This window comes from Tamandua tetradactyla, chromosome 8, assembly GCF_023851605.1.
Source record: "Tamandua tetradactyla isolate mTamTet1 chromosome 8, mTamTet1.pri, whole genome shotgun sequence".
In the NCBI taxonomy this organism is placed as follows: Eukaryota; Metazoa; Chordata; class Mammalia; order Pilosa; family Myrmecophagidae; genus Tamandua; species Tamandua tetradactyla.
In genome coordinates, this window is record NC_135334.1 from 123,017,237 (window position 1) to 123,032,336 (window position 15,100).

The window sequence follows — 15,100 nt, forward strand, 5'->3', positions numbered from 1 at the left end:
CCCATCTTCCGTTTCTCCTTCCATCCCAGCTACACTAATCTGCTGGCGATTCTCTCCGGAGCCCCAGCACCCAGCACAGCTCAGTGAGTGTTCGCCAGAAAATAGCCATTGTATTATCAGTCACTACCTTTAGTGAACATTTACCACTTGTCAGGTCCTGTGTTAAGGGCTTCCCATGCATTACTCTACTGAATCCTCAAAACCTCCCTAATAGCTATGGCTACTTACTCTCCCCCACTTTACAGATGAGGAAGCTAAGGCTCAGAGAGGTTGAGCGACTTGCCTAAGGTCACACAGCTGTTCAGGAAGGGTCCAGTCTATTAACCAAGTCCACTCCATAAGCTGCAATTTGGGATGGCCCCACTGGTCCCAGCCCCAACCCGTTGCCCCCTGAGCAACCGCCACCCACCCCCACCGCCTTGCCCTTTCCTGCCCATCTCCTCGTCCACACCCTGGCATCTCTCCTCAGGTCAGTCTGGAGCAGCTCCCAGAGTTCGGGGGGCTGAGCCTATGCTCTGGGAGCCCCCTGACCCAGTCCTGTGCCCTCCCCCAGATGCGGAGCCTGGTGCCTGGGCCCTGGGCCACACGCTGTGCTCCGTCATGGTGAAGCAGGAGCAGGGGCCGGAGCTGCCCATGGGCCCTCTGGCTGCCGCTGCCATGGCCCCAGCCCCGCTGCTGGGCCTCAGCGCCCTGTCCAGGCTGCCCATCCCCCACCAGGTGAGCCGAGGCGGGGAGGGGGTGTCTGGTGGGAAGAGGTGTCCAAAGCCCTGCACAGCCCTGTGAACAGGCAGCGTGCAACCCGTGGGCTCCCAGCCCGGCCGCGGCCCTCCCTGTGGCCACCCCTTGGCCATCCCTGGGAATCCACGAGGCCTCACCTGTGCAGGAGAGCTCGCAGGGAGTCAGGCCGGGCCAGGCCTAGGGGCTCGGAGAAGCCCACAACCCAGGCCCTTTCCTTTTCTCCATTTTGTTATTTACAAGATAACAAAATGGGGTGACAGAAAGTGTGCTATACTTCAACTGTTTACATCTTTGAAATGAATATTTCTGACCCATATTGCCGAGCCAATAATGGCATTCAGCTCCCAAGTCCAAAGATGACAGCTAAAGACCCCTTTGGGAAACTGAGGCCCAGCTCCCTGGCCCCTGCCACCTGGGCCCCTGCTTGGCTCCTTCTTGTGCTCTGAGCTTTCGCCTCCTCTCTTCCCCAGCTTCTTTCTCTGTAAAATGGGAGTGTGAACCACCCCTCAGGGCGGCCTAAGATGTGCAATGAGGGCCATCCAAAAGTCCCTGGAGCTGGGGTTGGCACGTGCTGCCGCTGCCCCCGTGCCTTCTTGCTCGAGCTGGCAAGAAGGCCAGCTGCTCCCTGCCAATGACCCATCCATCAGGGGTTGCTGAGAATGTGCGGGACTTTTGAGGCCATCCCCATGCCGGCTGCCAGGCCCTCCAAGCCTGTCCAAAGCTGGAGGGGAGGCGTGGCTGCAGCAACCCCAGCCGCAGCCAGGGGCTTGGAGGCCGGGCACGTGCCTCAGGTCAGGAAACTGAGTCAGAGATTCAGAAAGGAGCCAAGCCCGGCCTGCCAGACCTTGGAGCCCACACTTCCCCCACACAAGTGGAAAGCACAGGAACCACAGGCTGTGGTCACCCTGCACCCCAATCCCCCAATCCCCTCACTGCCCCCTGCAGCAGGGCTGGGAGAGGGCCCAGCATCCCCGCTGACCGGAACCTTCTGTGATCCGCACTGCCTGCTGTCCCACCCACAGTGCCGTGAGCGCTGTCCCCCGACCCGAAACCCACACCTACTGCCTCCCGGGAGTCCTTCCTGGCACCACAAGTCGGATGCACACAAATGGAAATGCATGCTTGTTAAAAATGTAAATCTAATTCCATCTGTTCCTTGCTCAAAGCCCTTTAGGGGCTCCTTGTTGCTTCTAACTCCTTTGTCTTCTGTCTGCCCCTGCCCGCGGCTTTCTGGTCTCGTTTCGAGCACTCCACGCCAACGCCACCACTGCATGCTCCACACACTGGACACGTGCAGTTTCCACGCCCAGCCACACTCTCTCTGCCCTCTGCGCCTCCGCACATGCTTTTCCCTCTGCCTGGAGCCCTTTCCCTCTCGCCCTGGCCTGGCCTCCGCCTGCCATACTCCCACTTCCACTTCAGGACGCATTTCAAGCTTCACCTGCCCCGGCAGTCCTTCTGAGCCCCCAGCCAGTTAGCGCCTGCTTCTTCTGGACCTCTGTCAGCACTGTCATCCCCAGGGCAGCCGCCCGCCCCTCCCAGGGCCGGCCTTGGGGTTGCGGAAGCCCTCCTTCTCCGAGCTGAAGTTTCCAGCCCCACCACATGGGCACTGTGCGATCCTCTTAGGCATGACCCGGTCTCTCCACGCCTGAGAACTTGGCTCTGCTTCTCCTGGGTCAGGAGCCCTGCCCCCCATGCAGGGCCCAGCACCGCTCAGGGCTGGAGACGGGGTGGGGGTGGCGTGGCGGGGGCAGCCCCGGGGAGCGGCTGATGGAGTTGGGCCTGCCTCCTCCTCAGGCCCCGGGAGAGACCACCCAGCTGCCGGTGATCAAAGCGGAGCCCCAGGAGGTGAACCAGTTCCTCAAAGTGTCACCAGGTGAGCGGGCAGGGACGGCACGCCCACCCTCCTAGGCCAGGCCATCCTTCCCCCGCACCCCTTCCTTCCCCAGAATTCATCTCACCCCACCGCCAACTCTCCATCCATCGGGCCCTCCTTCCAGTCTCCGTCCTACCAAAGCCACGAGGGTCGTCTCTGTTCTCGGCCCCCAGCACCTGCCCATCCTCTTTGCTAATCCCCCCCCCCACGTTGCTACTAACCAAAGCCCACTCTATAGCCGTCCACCTGCGGGTCCCGCAAGGGTCCGTGGGCAGCTCCACGTCTCCGGGAGAAGAGCCCCTGCACCACGTAGGTCCCCCGTGGGAGCCCAGCAGTGGCGTGGGTGCCAGGAGTGCAGATCCCGGCACCTGGGATGCCGTTTGGACACCCAGCTCCCGAAGGGGAGAGCGGGTGTGAGGAAGCGCCCTACGGTCAGCCACAGAAGTCTTCCCAGTCCCACCCCACTAGTTCATCAGGTGTGGGTTAGGCACCCACAGTGTGCCAAGCCCCGGGTGTACCAAGACAGGCAGTACCTTTCAGGTCAGGGAGGCTTGCAGCCTGGAAGGACCCTCCACGTAGTGCATCCTCATGGCTCCATGCGGGGGGCCAGTCCACCCCACCCAGATGGGGCTGGGAGGGGCCGGGCGGGGGGACAACAGCGGGACTTGAGCTCAGTCTCCGACTCCGAGTCTGGTGCTCTTTGCAGTATGGCCCCTAGACAAGGCAGGGAGGCAAGGCTGCTGCGGGTCAGCCTCATGCCTGGCAGGGTGCGACCTGGCTCTACCCAGCCCAGCTCTGCAGCAGGCAGAGCTCCGGGAGTCTGCAGCTGAGATTGCCCGGCACCCCCTGCTGCCCGAGGAGTCAGGCGTCCCTGTGCCCTGGCTGCAGAGGGGTGCACAACGGGGGCCGGAGTGGGGACAGTGTTCCCGGCGGGCTGCTGACAGCACAGTGCCCGCTGTCCCGCTGCCCCGAGGTTGGAGGCGGAAACTGTGGGGGGGGAAGTGGAAGGAAGGGACAGAGGCTGCTGCTGGTCCAGCCTGACCCCAACGGGCACCCCGTGGGGGTCGTGCAAACTAGAGGCGAGGCTTACAGCCCTTGGACCCTATGGCGTCAGAGAGGAGGAGGGACTCCCAAACACCCCTGTGACACCCACGGCGGGCAGCAGCTCTGGGAGCCAGGCTTCCCTGTGCCAGAGGTGGGCGGCCTTGGGACTCGGCCTCTGAGATGCCAGCTATGGCCGGGCTGGACTCCCGAGGCCAGAGCAGGCTGGGTGCCCCTGCCAACCGCCTCCCTCCCTTCCCGCAGAGGACCTGGCGCAGATGCCACCAACGCCTCCTAGCAGCCACGGCAGCGACAGTGACGGCTCCCAGAGCCCCCGCTCTCTGCCCCCCTCCAGCCCTGTGCGGCCCGTGGCCCGCTCCTCCACGGCCATCTCCACCTCCCCTCTCCTCACCGCCCCCCACGTAAGGCCCCGGGGGTACAATGACCTGGAGGCAAGGTGTCAAATGGGTCCCCCGAGGGGAAGGTCTGGGGGCACCTCCAGCCTGGTCCCCAATCCTGTCAGAATCCAGAGGTGGCGACTGGCGGGGGGCAGTGTTTTGGGGCGCCGTGGAGAGGCCCACGATGCCTGCGGGGCTCAGCGCCGAGAACCAGGACCAGACTTGACCTTCCTGACCCTCAGAGGCCTGGGGACAGCAGGGGCCCAAAGCCCGGGGGGCGAGGCCTGGGAGGACAGCAGGGGGGTTGCCAGGCCCCCGGGCAGCTGGGCTTGAAGGCTGTGGGCTCGGGGAGGGGTCAGCCTGACCCAGGGGCCAGCAGGCCAGGCGCGGAGGGCCCCGCACACGGGCTCTGCTTCAGCCCTGGGATTCCTCCAAACCGGTCCCCTTTGACGGGCGGGCGAGGGGCCCGGGAGCAGGCAGGGCGCCGGGGCAGAAGCGCGGGGGTGGAGAGCTGGCGCTCCTGAGCCCGCGCCCCGCCCCGCAGAAGCTGCAGGGCACGTCGGGGCCGCTGCTCCTGACCGAGGAGGAGAAGCGCACGCTGGTCGCCGAGGGCTACCCGGTCCCCACCAAGCTCCCGCTCACCAAGGCCGAGGAGAAGGCCCTGAAGCGGGTCCGCAGGAAAATCAAGAACAAGGTGCGCGGGGGGCGCCCGGGGGGCCGGACCTCGGCTCGTGGGCGCAGCGGGGCCTGGGGGCGGCAGCGGTGACCCGTCAGGGGCTGCTCCTTCCAGATCTCAGCCCAGGAGAGCCGCCGTAAGAAGAAGGAATACGTGGAGTGTCTAGAGAAGAAGTAAGGCTCAGGGTGTGCGGTGCCCCGGCACGCCCCGGCCCTCCCCTGCCCTCCCCGTCCTGCCCCGGCCCGCCCCAGCCCGCCCCAGCCCTCCCGGCCCCACCCCCAGCCCTCCCCGCCCTGCCCCGGCCCCGCCCCAGCCCTCCCGGCCCCACCCCCAGCCCTCCCCGGCCCTCCCCTCCCCCAGGACCACCCCAGCCCTCCCCGCCCTGCCCCGGCCATCCCCGGCCTGCCCCGGCCCCGCCCAGGCCCGCCCCCAGCCCGCCCCAGCCCTCCCCGACCTGCCCCGGCCCCGCCCAGGCTCACCCCAGCCCTCCCCGGGATGACCCCAGCCCACCCCGGCCCACCCCGGCCTGCTCTGGGCCCCGTCCCCTCTTGCAGGGCACCCTTGGTTTGGGGGTGCAGGGCGGGCGGTGGGCGTGCTGGGGGACCCCTGTGTCTGAGGGCTGCCCGTGAGTGGAGCCCGTCGCCCCGCAGGGTGGAGACCTTCACGTCGGAGAACAATGAGCTCTGGAAGAAAGTGGAGACCCTGGAGAACGCCAACAGGTGGGCCGCGCCGCCCGCGGGGTGGGGGGAGAGATGAGTCTGGGAGACAGAGGCCCAGCAGCGGGCTCCTGCGGTCCGCACCTCGTGGTACCCTGACCCCCTGCTGCCCGGCCTGGCTCCACTGCACTGGGCCGCGGAAACAGCTGCGGAGACAGCGGCAGCGGCAGCTCCAACACGCACCCAGGCCCGGGGCCCACTCAGAAGTGTATGTTCTTGGGCCCACGCCACACCCACTGAGCCAGGCTCTCCAGAGGGAAGGCCCAGGGACTGTCACTCTGATGCCCCCGGAAGTTTGAGGAGGGCCGGGGGGATCCTGCTGCTCCAACTGAGGCCCCTGGACAGCAAGCGCAGCCTGGCGCTTGTTAGAGACGCGGGTCTCGGGACGCAGGACGGCGAATCCCAAGGCGCACTTTCCTAGGTACCCAGGTGCCAGCGTGCACAATTACGGCTCAGAGGCGTTTGCAGCAGGGCGTCCGGCGGCCACGGGACAAACATACTCACGGCTGTGCTGTTATGTGACTGCGCAAACTGTCCAAACTCTGTGCCTCAGTTTCTCTGTCTCAGTGAGCGAGACAGAAGCGCTGTCCCAGAGGATTGTTGGGAGGATTCGATGACATGACAGGCAAAGTGCCCAGCTCAGGGCTTGGCATGAAATGATGCTCGAGTTGTGTTGGCTTTTATTCTTTGCTGTCGTTGTTGTTATTCTGAACCGTGATAGTGTCAGAGCTCAGTAAAACAGCCCACACGACAGCCCAGCGTTCCCCATGAAACCTGTCCCTCCGCTTCTCCAGGGGTGTGTGGCCACTGCCTGCAGAACCCCAGGAATGGGGGCGGAAAGGGGGAGCTCTCTCTGTGGCTCAGATTCGGCTCCAGCTGCGGCAGGGCCCTGGGGACGGCTCAGCCCCTGCTGTCCGTGCCTGGGCCGCGGGGACTGGCCCACGTGCTCCCTGTCCTGCTCGAGAGTCCACGGCAGGGTCCGGCCCCGCCCTCGGGAGCCCGCCGTCGGAAAAGGGGTCCAACGGGGAAAGCCCTGAGGAGCCAGTGCTAAGGCGCACAACCAGCAACGCGATTTAAAAACTAGCGGCCGCCAGGGACCGCTGGCCGGTGTGAGGAGTGGACGTCCGTCTCCCCGTGGCTGGTCCCCAGTGTCCCCAGCCTGGCCCGGCCAGGGACCCCTGCCCCGGGTGCCCCAGTGCCCAGCGCGCCACAGGGCCAGGCGGGAGCTGACTGCTGTGCGCTGGCCGGAGCGTGCGGGGTGACTGCTGTGCCCTCCGCAGGACGCTGCTCCAGCAGCTGCAGAAACTCCAGACTCTCGTGACCAACAACATGTCCAGGCCCTACAAGATGGCCGCCACCCAGACCGGGACCTGCCTCATGGTAGGTGCCGCCGGCCAGCCTGCGCCACCACGGTGGGGCCCCAGGTAGAACCCAGCCTCGTCCGCGGAGCCCATGGAACCTTCTAGAAGAGCTCCAACCCAGGCGTAGGTGGCCCCGTGGCCGCCGTGAACGCAGCCAGGGACGGTGAGACAGGTCCGTCCAGGAGGCGGCTGCGCAGGCCGGGCCAGGGGAGGTCCCAGAAGCTGGGCTGGGTTCTTCTTCGAGTGGATGGTGGGGAGCTGAGCAAATGCCCTGAACCCCCAAAGAGGGCCTGCCCGGGGCGTGGCTCAGGCCTGCAGTGCCTCCCCGCCTCCCCAGAAACGGGCAGCCGGCCGCCTGCTGCGCCCAGTCCCGGCCACCGGGTCCCTGTCCTGCCATGGGGCCTCGGGTGGGGGCCCTGCAGTGCACGAGAGGAGGGCCCAGGCAGCCCCACCCTCTCCGGAGCGGTGGGGACCCCGCGCAGCGGCCCCCAGGAGCGCCCTTCTACGAAAGCGCGGAGCCCTTTGCACCAAGCGGTTTGGGGGCGGGGCCGGGCTGGCAGTCCCTCTCCGCCCCAGGCCTGCAGCGCCCCTCTCGGCCGCCAGGTGGCGGCGTTGTGCTTCGTTCTGGTGCTGGGCTCCCTCGTGCCCTGCCTCCCCGAGTTCTCGACCGGCTCCCGGACCATGAGGGACGACCGCGCGGCCTCCGACACCGTCTACGCGGCCAGTCAGAGTGAGTCCCTCCCGTCCTGCAGCTGCTCTCCCCAGCCCCAGCTTCCGGGGGGTGCTGGACACGCGGGAGGAGCCGAGCCTGGGGCTGGCCTCTTCTACGTCTCACTTTGCAGCGGGACCGAGGCCCAGAGAGGGGCTGTGATGTGCTCGGCATTAGTGGGGGGATGGAAAGTAGCCCTCAGAGCCCCTCGTTCCCTGCAGCCTCCGGAGTTGGGGCGGGGGCCCTGCTGAGCACATCTGCGTTTCACAGCTGGGCACAGCTCAGGGCCAGTACGGGGCGGTGGCTGCCGGTGGCCTTTGTTGAGAAGGACTCTGAGGCATGTCGGAGTTACCAGGAGGAGTGCCTGTCCGTTGGCGATGGCTACCAGGGCGCAGGAGGGGAGGGCGGCAAGGGGTCACGCCTGCCCTTCGGGGAGGTGCAGCGCGGGGCTGAGCGTGCGGGGCTTCAGCGTCCGGCCTGCCTGGTGTGGCCCCGTGCGCACCGGGTGATCTTGGCCTTGAGGCTCAGGCTCTGCAAACTGTAACTCCTTCATCTGGAGACTGGGAGCTCCAGCTCCGCACTTCGGAGCGAGACTGCTGGGAAGTGAAAGGAGCTCCCGGCACTGCATCTGGGACCGCGCAGGTGCTTGCTGACTGGGCCTGCTCCCGCCGTTTGTGAAGGTCACACACTGGGAGAAAGGACACTTGGGGGGCAAGGAAGGAACTGGGATAGAGACCTGGAACAGAGTAACGTGGATTTCAGAGGCAGAAAGTACTCCAGGTAGACCGACAGAGGGACTTCCGGACAGTCGTTCCTCATTTACCGGGAGTGACATATCTGGCATGGCCAGAGGAGGAAGAGGAAACAGATGCAAGGTCAGAGAGAGGAGGTCAGGGAGTCTGTGAGTGCAAGGAGGAGGGATTCGGGGGGAGGATGACCTTGAGAGTAGGAAGCCCTGTGGGGAGGGCTAAGGAAGAGGAAGTGGGGGCGAGGGAAAGCCACTCCCTGGACAAGTGTGGCTGGAGAAGGAGAGGGCAGGGTGTGAGCAGCAAGGATCGGAGAGGCACGTGTGCATTTTTCCCAAGCCAGACAGCCCCGTGTGGAGGGACCCAGAGGGGTGGGAGGATGGACATGGGCTGGGGGGACGTCGCTGGACAAAGCTGGGGTCACAGGAGGCCGTGAATGAGCCGCTGGGAGGCAATGCAGTGAGGAGGAAGACGCACCTGATGGGAGGTAGCGTTTGGAGCAGGCGTTTTCCACAAGTGTGGACAGAGGCTGTAGGAGAATTCCTTGATTCCAGGGGGTGTTTTCCATGTAGATGATCAAGCTAGGGTTGCGAAAGCCAGAAGGGTGATGGGGGAAGGCCTAGTCCCTGGAGCAGGTGGATCTCGTTTGAATCCCACCTTCTAATGTGGACATTCTCACCTAACGGCCTGGAGGACCAGTTAACCCGGTCTAAGAAATGGGCCAAAGAGAACCCGACACCCAGGCCTTTCTGGGGTATGGATTGATATGGATTAAAGAGCCTTGCACAATGCTTGCACACAGTAGGTGTCCAGCAAATGCTTGCTTTCTCTTCCCCCCTTTCCCTGATGGCCCAGGTAGAGTCTAGAATGGGGAAGAGCTGGCTCAGGTCTTCTATAATGTGAGTGGTGGAGGCAGAATTAGAACCCAGCTCTCCCAACCCCCAACCTGGCAGCCTCTGCTGAGGAAGAGCTAACATCTCCCGAGCGCTTACTAAATGCAGTTTCAGTCACTTCCCCAGACCACTCTCCTGAACCCTCACATCTCTGTGAGGTTGGTGCTGGCACCCCTATTTCACAGATGAGCAAACTGAGGCTCAGAAAGTTTAAAGCAAGCCATGTGGCCCAGGGAGGGCCCCAACCGGTGCAGGCCTGTCCTTCCCCATGCAGTGTGTGCGTGGCCAGCACGAAAGGGGGGAGCTTGGCACCACACTCACCTGTACTGCACCCCCTCCAGTGCCCTCCCGCAGCCTCCTGTTTTACGATGAGGGCGTGGGCTCCTGGGAGGATGCCCGCCGCACCCTGCTGCCCGTGGAGCCCCCGGACGGCTGGGAGATCAAGCCGGGGGGGCCAGCGGAGCCGCGGCCCCAGGACCCCCTGAAGCTCGACCACCTGGACAGCGCCCACGGGACCTCCAAGTACCTGAGTAAGGCCTGGCCCGAGGACGTCGGCAGCAATGGCACCGGGCCCGACTTCTCCCACACCAAGGAGTGGTTCCACGAGAGGTGGGTGGCTGACCCCTTCCGTGCCTGGGGTCCGAGACTTCACCCTCCACGCCTCCCTCCCCACGCAGACCTCGTTGGGCTCCCCCCTCCCCTGCCCTGCGTCACTCAGCTTCTCGTCCCGCTCCCCAGGGAGCTGGGCCCCAACAGCACCGTCCACCTCTCCTAGCCTGTGAGACCCAGGACCCAGGACGCGCCCCCACCCCCAGGAGAAGGGACGTCTTGCTCTCCAACCTGGATCCGGCTCGCGCCCCTGCCCCTGGGGCCTCCAGTCCTGGCTGAGGGGGTCCTGCCCCTCCCCGTCGCCCCGTGCCCAGGCTGGGGCCTGTCCCCTCACCTCGACCTCTGGACCATTCCCCTGGGCCGGCCGGCCCGCTCTCTCCCTCCATCCTCTCGGATCAGCCCCTCACTGGGCCCTGTTCCTCCTCACAGCCTCCTGCCCCCGTGCACACGCACCGACACACGCACCGACCCCGACACACGTCCATCCCCCTTCCCGCTGTACAGAGACCAAGAACAGAAATTGTTTGTAAATAATGAGCCTTATTTTTTATTATTGTCCACCCCTAAGATATTGTATTTTACAAGTCTCCCCCTCCCACCCCCCCCCACCCCCCGTTTTGTATTTTATGAAGTTAGTGCAGGCTTTGCTGTTTCCTGGCCCAGGAAAGAGGGTACCCTCCCCTCACCTGGCCGCCCCCTGCCGCTGCCCAAGCCGCTGGGCCTTTTTAATTGCCAGACTGCTCGATCCATCCGCTCAGCACACGCTTTAAGAAAGCAAAATCAAAAAAAAAAAAAAGATTCAGCATCAATCCCTGGCTTTGGACTTTTCTTTGTGAGGAGCTGGGGGCGGGGGCGGGGGCGGTGCTGAGAGCTGGGAAGTGGGAAAGGTAAGTTTATTTTACATCCTGGGCCAGCGGGGGGAGGTATAAGAAAGGCATTGCTCTTTGCTCTTGGGCCTTCCTCTCCCCGGCAGACACCGAGTTCTGCCCCACACCGCAACAACACCCCCCCACCCCCCGGCTTCTCCAGCACCTCCAGTTGCTCGGGTGGAGAAGAGAGGCTCGCACGCCACACCCACTCCCTTTGGGGAGGGGAGCAACTAAGACCTGCCATTTCTTGGGCTCTCTGTCCTTTGGCGTAGCCTGATAGGAGGCACGAACTTCGGTGTAGGAATGGCTGGGCTCATGCCACTTGCTAGCTCTGTGTGAGAAGCAGAATTCCCAACACACCCTTGTGATCCCTTTCCCTCGGGGGGTGGGAACCAGACGATCAGGAGATCAGCCCCACAGTTAGACCATCTGGCAAAGGTGAGGGATGCGCAGAAGTAAGGAAGGCCCCAAATGGGCTGATACAGAGCTCATCGAGGGGGGTGATTATTGTGGGTGGGCCTGACTTAATCAGGCATGCGTCCTTAAAGGAGAGACTGGACCCTTCAGGCGCCCACTGCTGGCTTGAACAAGCAAATAGACTTGCTGTGAGCGGTGTGGAAAGGGGCGGCCTCTGGGCCCCAGGGCCTCAGTCCCACAGCAGCAAGGAATCCAATTCTGCCAGCAGCCCCAGTGAGCTGGGAAAAGGGCCCCAAGCTCCAGATTAGAGCCTGGCCGGCCAGTGCTTGGACTGGAACCTTGAGAGGCCCTGAGCAGAGCACCCAGCGAAGGCAAGCCTCTGTCCTCCAGTTCTAAAGCAGATGCAATGCCCAATGCCGAGGCTGCTGTGGAGAACCGATGGGCCCGGCTCAGAGAGTGCATGCAATAAACATTATATTTTACTTCTGGCCTATAGCAGTGCAGTGTCCTAAGGGCTGCATGATGGTGCTGTGCCCAGACTTGAGTATCAAGGGCCCTGGGAGGAGCTGATAGGAAGAACAGTCGGAAATAAACAGGAAAGAAGAGAGGGGTACTCCAGGAAGAGAGAGCTGCAGGGGCAAAGGCCGCCGAGACAGGAGTGACAAGGAACTTCAACTTGTTCGGAACAGCTAGAAGGGAGAGGGCAGGGATGCCGGGAGTTGAGGCTGGAAGGTGGGCAGGGGCCCGAGCCGGACGGACTCGAATGCCTTACTGAGGCATTTGGACTGGCTCCTGAGGACAGGCCACCCTCACACTCGGGAGCAGGGGCCATGGTGGAAGGAGCTGCCCAGCTGCCCGCCAGGAGAGGAGCTGGTAAGACCAGGCAGGAACGTGGAACCTCAGAACTGGCTGCCAGGCCCCGTCCCTGCCCCGGCCTCAGCTTGACCTCCTCAAGGGATTGGTTCTGACTGCTGGAAAGGGCAGGCCGAGACGGCAAGTCCGTTCAGCACCTGGAATCCAGACCCCAGGCTGTTCTTACTTTCAGCAGTAACTTCCTGCACAACCCCATTTACTGATTGATTCATCCGTTCCCTCCGTCAGTCATTCAACAAGCTGCCTGAAAGGGCCCCGGTCGCTGTGCGGGCGGAAGAGTAGCCCAGCAACAGGGCCGGTGTGGTTGAAGGGTGGAGAGGGTGTGAGGGGCACAGAACAGTGTCATGTAATTCGGATCTGGGAGGGCAGAGATGACCACCTCAGGAGGTGACCCTTGAGCTAAATCTTAGGAGCTGGTAAGGAAGAGAAGGATGAGGGGAGAGGGTTGGGTAGGGTAGAAGAGGTGGAGCCATAAAAAGCAGGGCCAGGCCAGGGTGCGGCAGGCGGGTGCCTGGGTGCTCACTCTCAAGGACACATGCACACCCCTGGCCCATTCACCCTCGGCCTCCCCCTGGCCCTGATGAAGAGCACAGTCCTTTCAGGGCTCAAAGGGAAGCACACGCTGTCCTGAAGGTGAAGAGGAGCCACGGAATACTTTAAGCCAGAGAGTGAGATAATCAGATTTGCCTGTCCCTGTCCTGAGAGCCTGGGAATGGGCAAAGAGGATGAGCCAGATTCCAGAGATAATGAGGAGTTAATCGGCTTCAAATTGGCTGTGGGGTGCGAAAGAGAGGGCAGAGTCTGGGAGGACGCATTGGTGTGGGGCGTGGGGTCTGGCGGATGATGAGACAGTTCCCAAAGACAGGGAATTCCCGAGGAAGGACAGGTTTGGAGAGAAAGATAAGAATTCCTTTAGCAAATCTTGGTGTTGGTGTTGTCTATAGAATGTTCCCACGAAGATACAAATCTAGGCCTTGGGAGAGAAGGATCCGGGCTGGAGATGAGAAAATTGTCAGCATCTGGGTGGCAAAAGGGAAGAGAAATGAGGGCAGGACTCCAGGAAAGACGGAAATTACAACGAGTGGGGAAAGAGGTATGAACAAAGAAGGCGTCTGAGAAGGAATGATGGAAGATGAGAGGAAAACCAGGATAGTGTGAGTGTCCCAGAAACCTGGAGGAGAGCTGCAAGGAGGGACAGTCAGATACCATGGGAGAGGCTCTGTATGATGAGAAGACAAAGCGTCCATTAAGTTTGTCAATGAGGAGGTCACCAATAGCCTTGGTAGGCGAGAAGGGGCAGAAGTGAGACTGGCAGAGTTGAAGCAGAAACAAGAGCAGCAGAAGTGAGCACTAGGGAGGAGGGGAAGTGAGCACTAGGGAGGAGGGGCTGCAGGTGATTTTCAGGAAGGGGCAGAGGGCGGCAGCTGGAAGAGGGGTGTATTTGTGACCAAGAGCGGCTCAGCGCTGCTTTTTTAGATGGGAGAGAGCTGGCCATGGTTATTTCTAGAAAACAAAGAGCCAGCATAGGTGGAAGCTGAGGGATGAGGTGGGTGGGGATGGGACCCAGGGAGCGGGTGGCGTGAAGCATCTTGGAGGGACCTGGATGGAAAGGGAGGGCAGTTAAACGTGGGAAGAGACAGAACACAGAGGCTGTCCTCTCATGGCCGAGCCGTAGGAGGACTTCGGGGAGGACTGCGTGGGAAGTGAATTTGGGAGAATGGGGGAAGTTTGAAGCAGTCGCTCAGAGGACCGGGAGACGCAGCTGACTTCTGGCATGATCCCTCATCGTTCATTCATTCATTTACCTTTTTTTTTTTTTTTTGGCCTGGGCAGGCTCCGGGAATCGAACCCATGTTTCCAGCTCGGCAGGCGAGAATTCTTGCCACTGAGCCACCGTTGCACGGACCTCATTCATTTGTTTAACAAATGTGTGGGGTGTACCTTGTGTGCACGGCAACGCGCTAGCCTGGAGGCACAAACAACACGCAGCTCCTGACACGATGGGGTTTCACATCAGCGCCCTCCCACTGGTGGGTCAGCTTCCACATACCAGGCGTTGGACTGAGGTCTTTATTACGTATCCCAATTAGGACTCAAAACAATACTAAGGGCTGGGTATTTTAATTTCCACTTTAGATATGAGGGAAGTGAGGCTCAGAGAGGTGAAATGATGACTAAGGTCATGCAGCCTAATAAGAGGCAAAGCTGGTATGTGGACACAGGTCTGGTTGGTTTCAAAGCCCCAGCTCTCCAATCCCCTTCTGAGCATCCATGCCTTCTCCTCTAGACACCCATCTCCACCCCACCCTCATCTTTTTGGTCCTGCACAAGTCCCAAGAACACCGGGGCTTCCTGGAGTGACTAATGCAGAGTGCCCAGGGCTTGGTGAGCTAGTCAAAGCATGGTCACCTGCAATCCCCACCTATGTCAGTCCATCCCAGAAGGTCTCCCCAGCCTGTGTTAGGATGCCAGGATAACCCACCTGGTGATACTCCACCTCGCCAGTGCCATGTGTCACCACCCGTGAAGGGGGTCACCCCAGTGTGTCCCCAGAGATGGGGCTGCAGCTTCCACTCCATTGTCAGCCCGGCAGGATGCTTTGCTGCACACACATGTGGCGGCATCCACAGGGCCAGTCACCCTGCATCACATTGTCACAGCAAACATGACGTTCCACCTAGAAACCAAAGCGCTGGGCAGCAGGGAGGGCAGCTGTGGCCAATGCCGGTACGGGGATGGGCCAAGGTGGGGCTTCAATCCCAGGATGGCCGGATGAGCCCAGGTGCATGGGCATCCGTCTGAAGTGGGGAGCAGGAGCTCCTTGGGTCTTTGCAGGTGGTGGAGGGGACTGGCTGAGAGCTTGGCTCCAAGGGGGTCTGAGCTGCCTAGTCATGAGGGTGGCGGCTGAGAGTGTGAGCTCTGTTGTCCTTGCTGCGTGAGTGTGTGACCTTGGCATTGTACGTAACCTTGCCAAGCTGCATTGTCCTCTTCTCTAAATTGGTATCCACCCACATTAAAGCTGCTGTGAGGGATCAATGAAAAGCTTGCAAATAAAGCTCTTAGCAAAAGGTCGGTTATGCAGTAAACGCTCAAGAGACAATAGCTATTTTCTCAGCACAGAGATGGTGGGCTAGAGGTGCTGAGCCGACTGAGCTCCAGCTATCGAAGGCTGCAGACC

General features: G+C 62.1%; 1 protein-coding gene across 2 annotated transcripts in view; it reads left to right on the forward strand.

The window, feature by feature from the left end:
• The window catches only part of CREB3L1 (cAMP responsive element binding protein 3 like 1), a 32,926-nt gene extending 22,354 nt beyond the window's left edge, over positions 1-10,572 (forward strand). Inside the window, exons 3-12 of one of the 2 annotated variants that reach the window (XM_077114543.1) lie at positions 554-717; positions 2,536-2,614; positions 3,920-4,077; positions 4,598-4,747; positions 4,844-4,902; positions 5,380-5,448; positions 6,726-6,825; positions 7,410-7,536; positions 9,496-9,763; positions 9,930-10,572. In XM_077114543.1, coding sequence (XP_076970658.1) covers positions 554-717; positions 2,536-2,614; positions 3,920-4,077; positions 4,598-4,747; positions 4,844-4,902; positions 5,380-5,448; positions 6,726-6,825; positions 7,410-7,536; positions 9,496-9,763; positions 9,930-9,936 — 1,181 coding nt within the window. In that variant the 3' untranslated portion in view covers positions 9,937-10,572. Of the gene's footprint in view, positions 1-553; positions 718-2,535; positions 2,615-3,919; positions 4,078-4,597; positions 4,748-4,843; positions 4,903-5,379; positions 5,449-6,725; positions 6,826-7,409; positions 7,537-9,495; positions 9,764-9,892 lie in introns of both variants that reach the window. The other variant, XM_077114542.1, reaches the window with a different exon arrangement.
• The last annotated feature ends 4,528 nt before the right edge of the window (positions 10,573-15,100 follow it).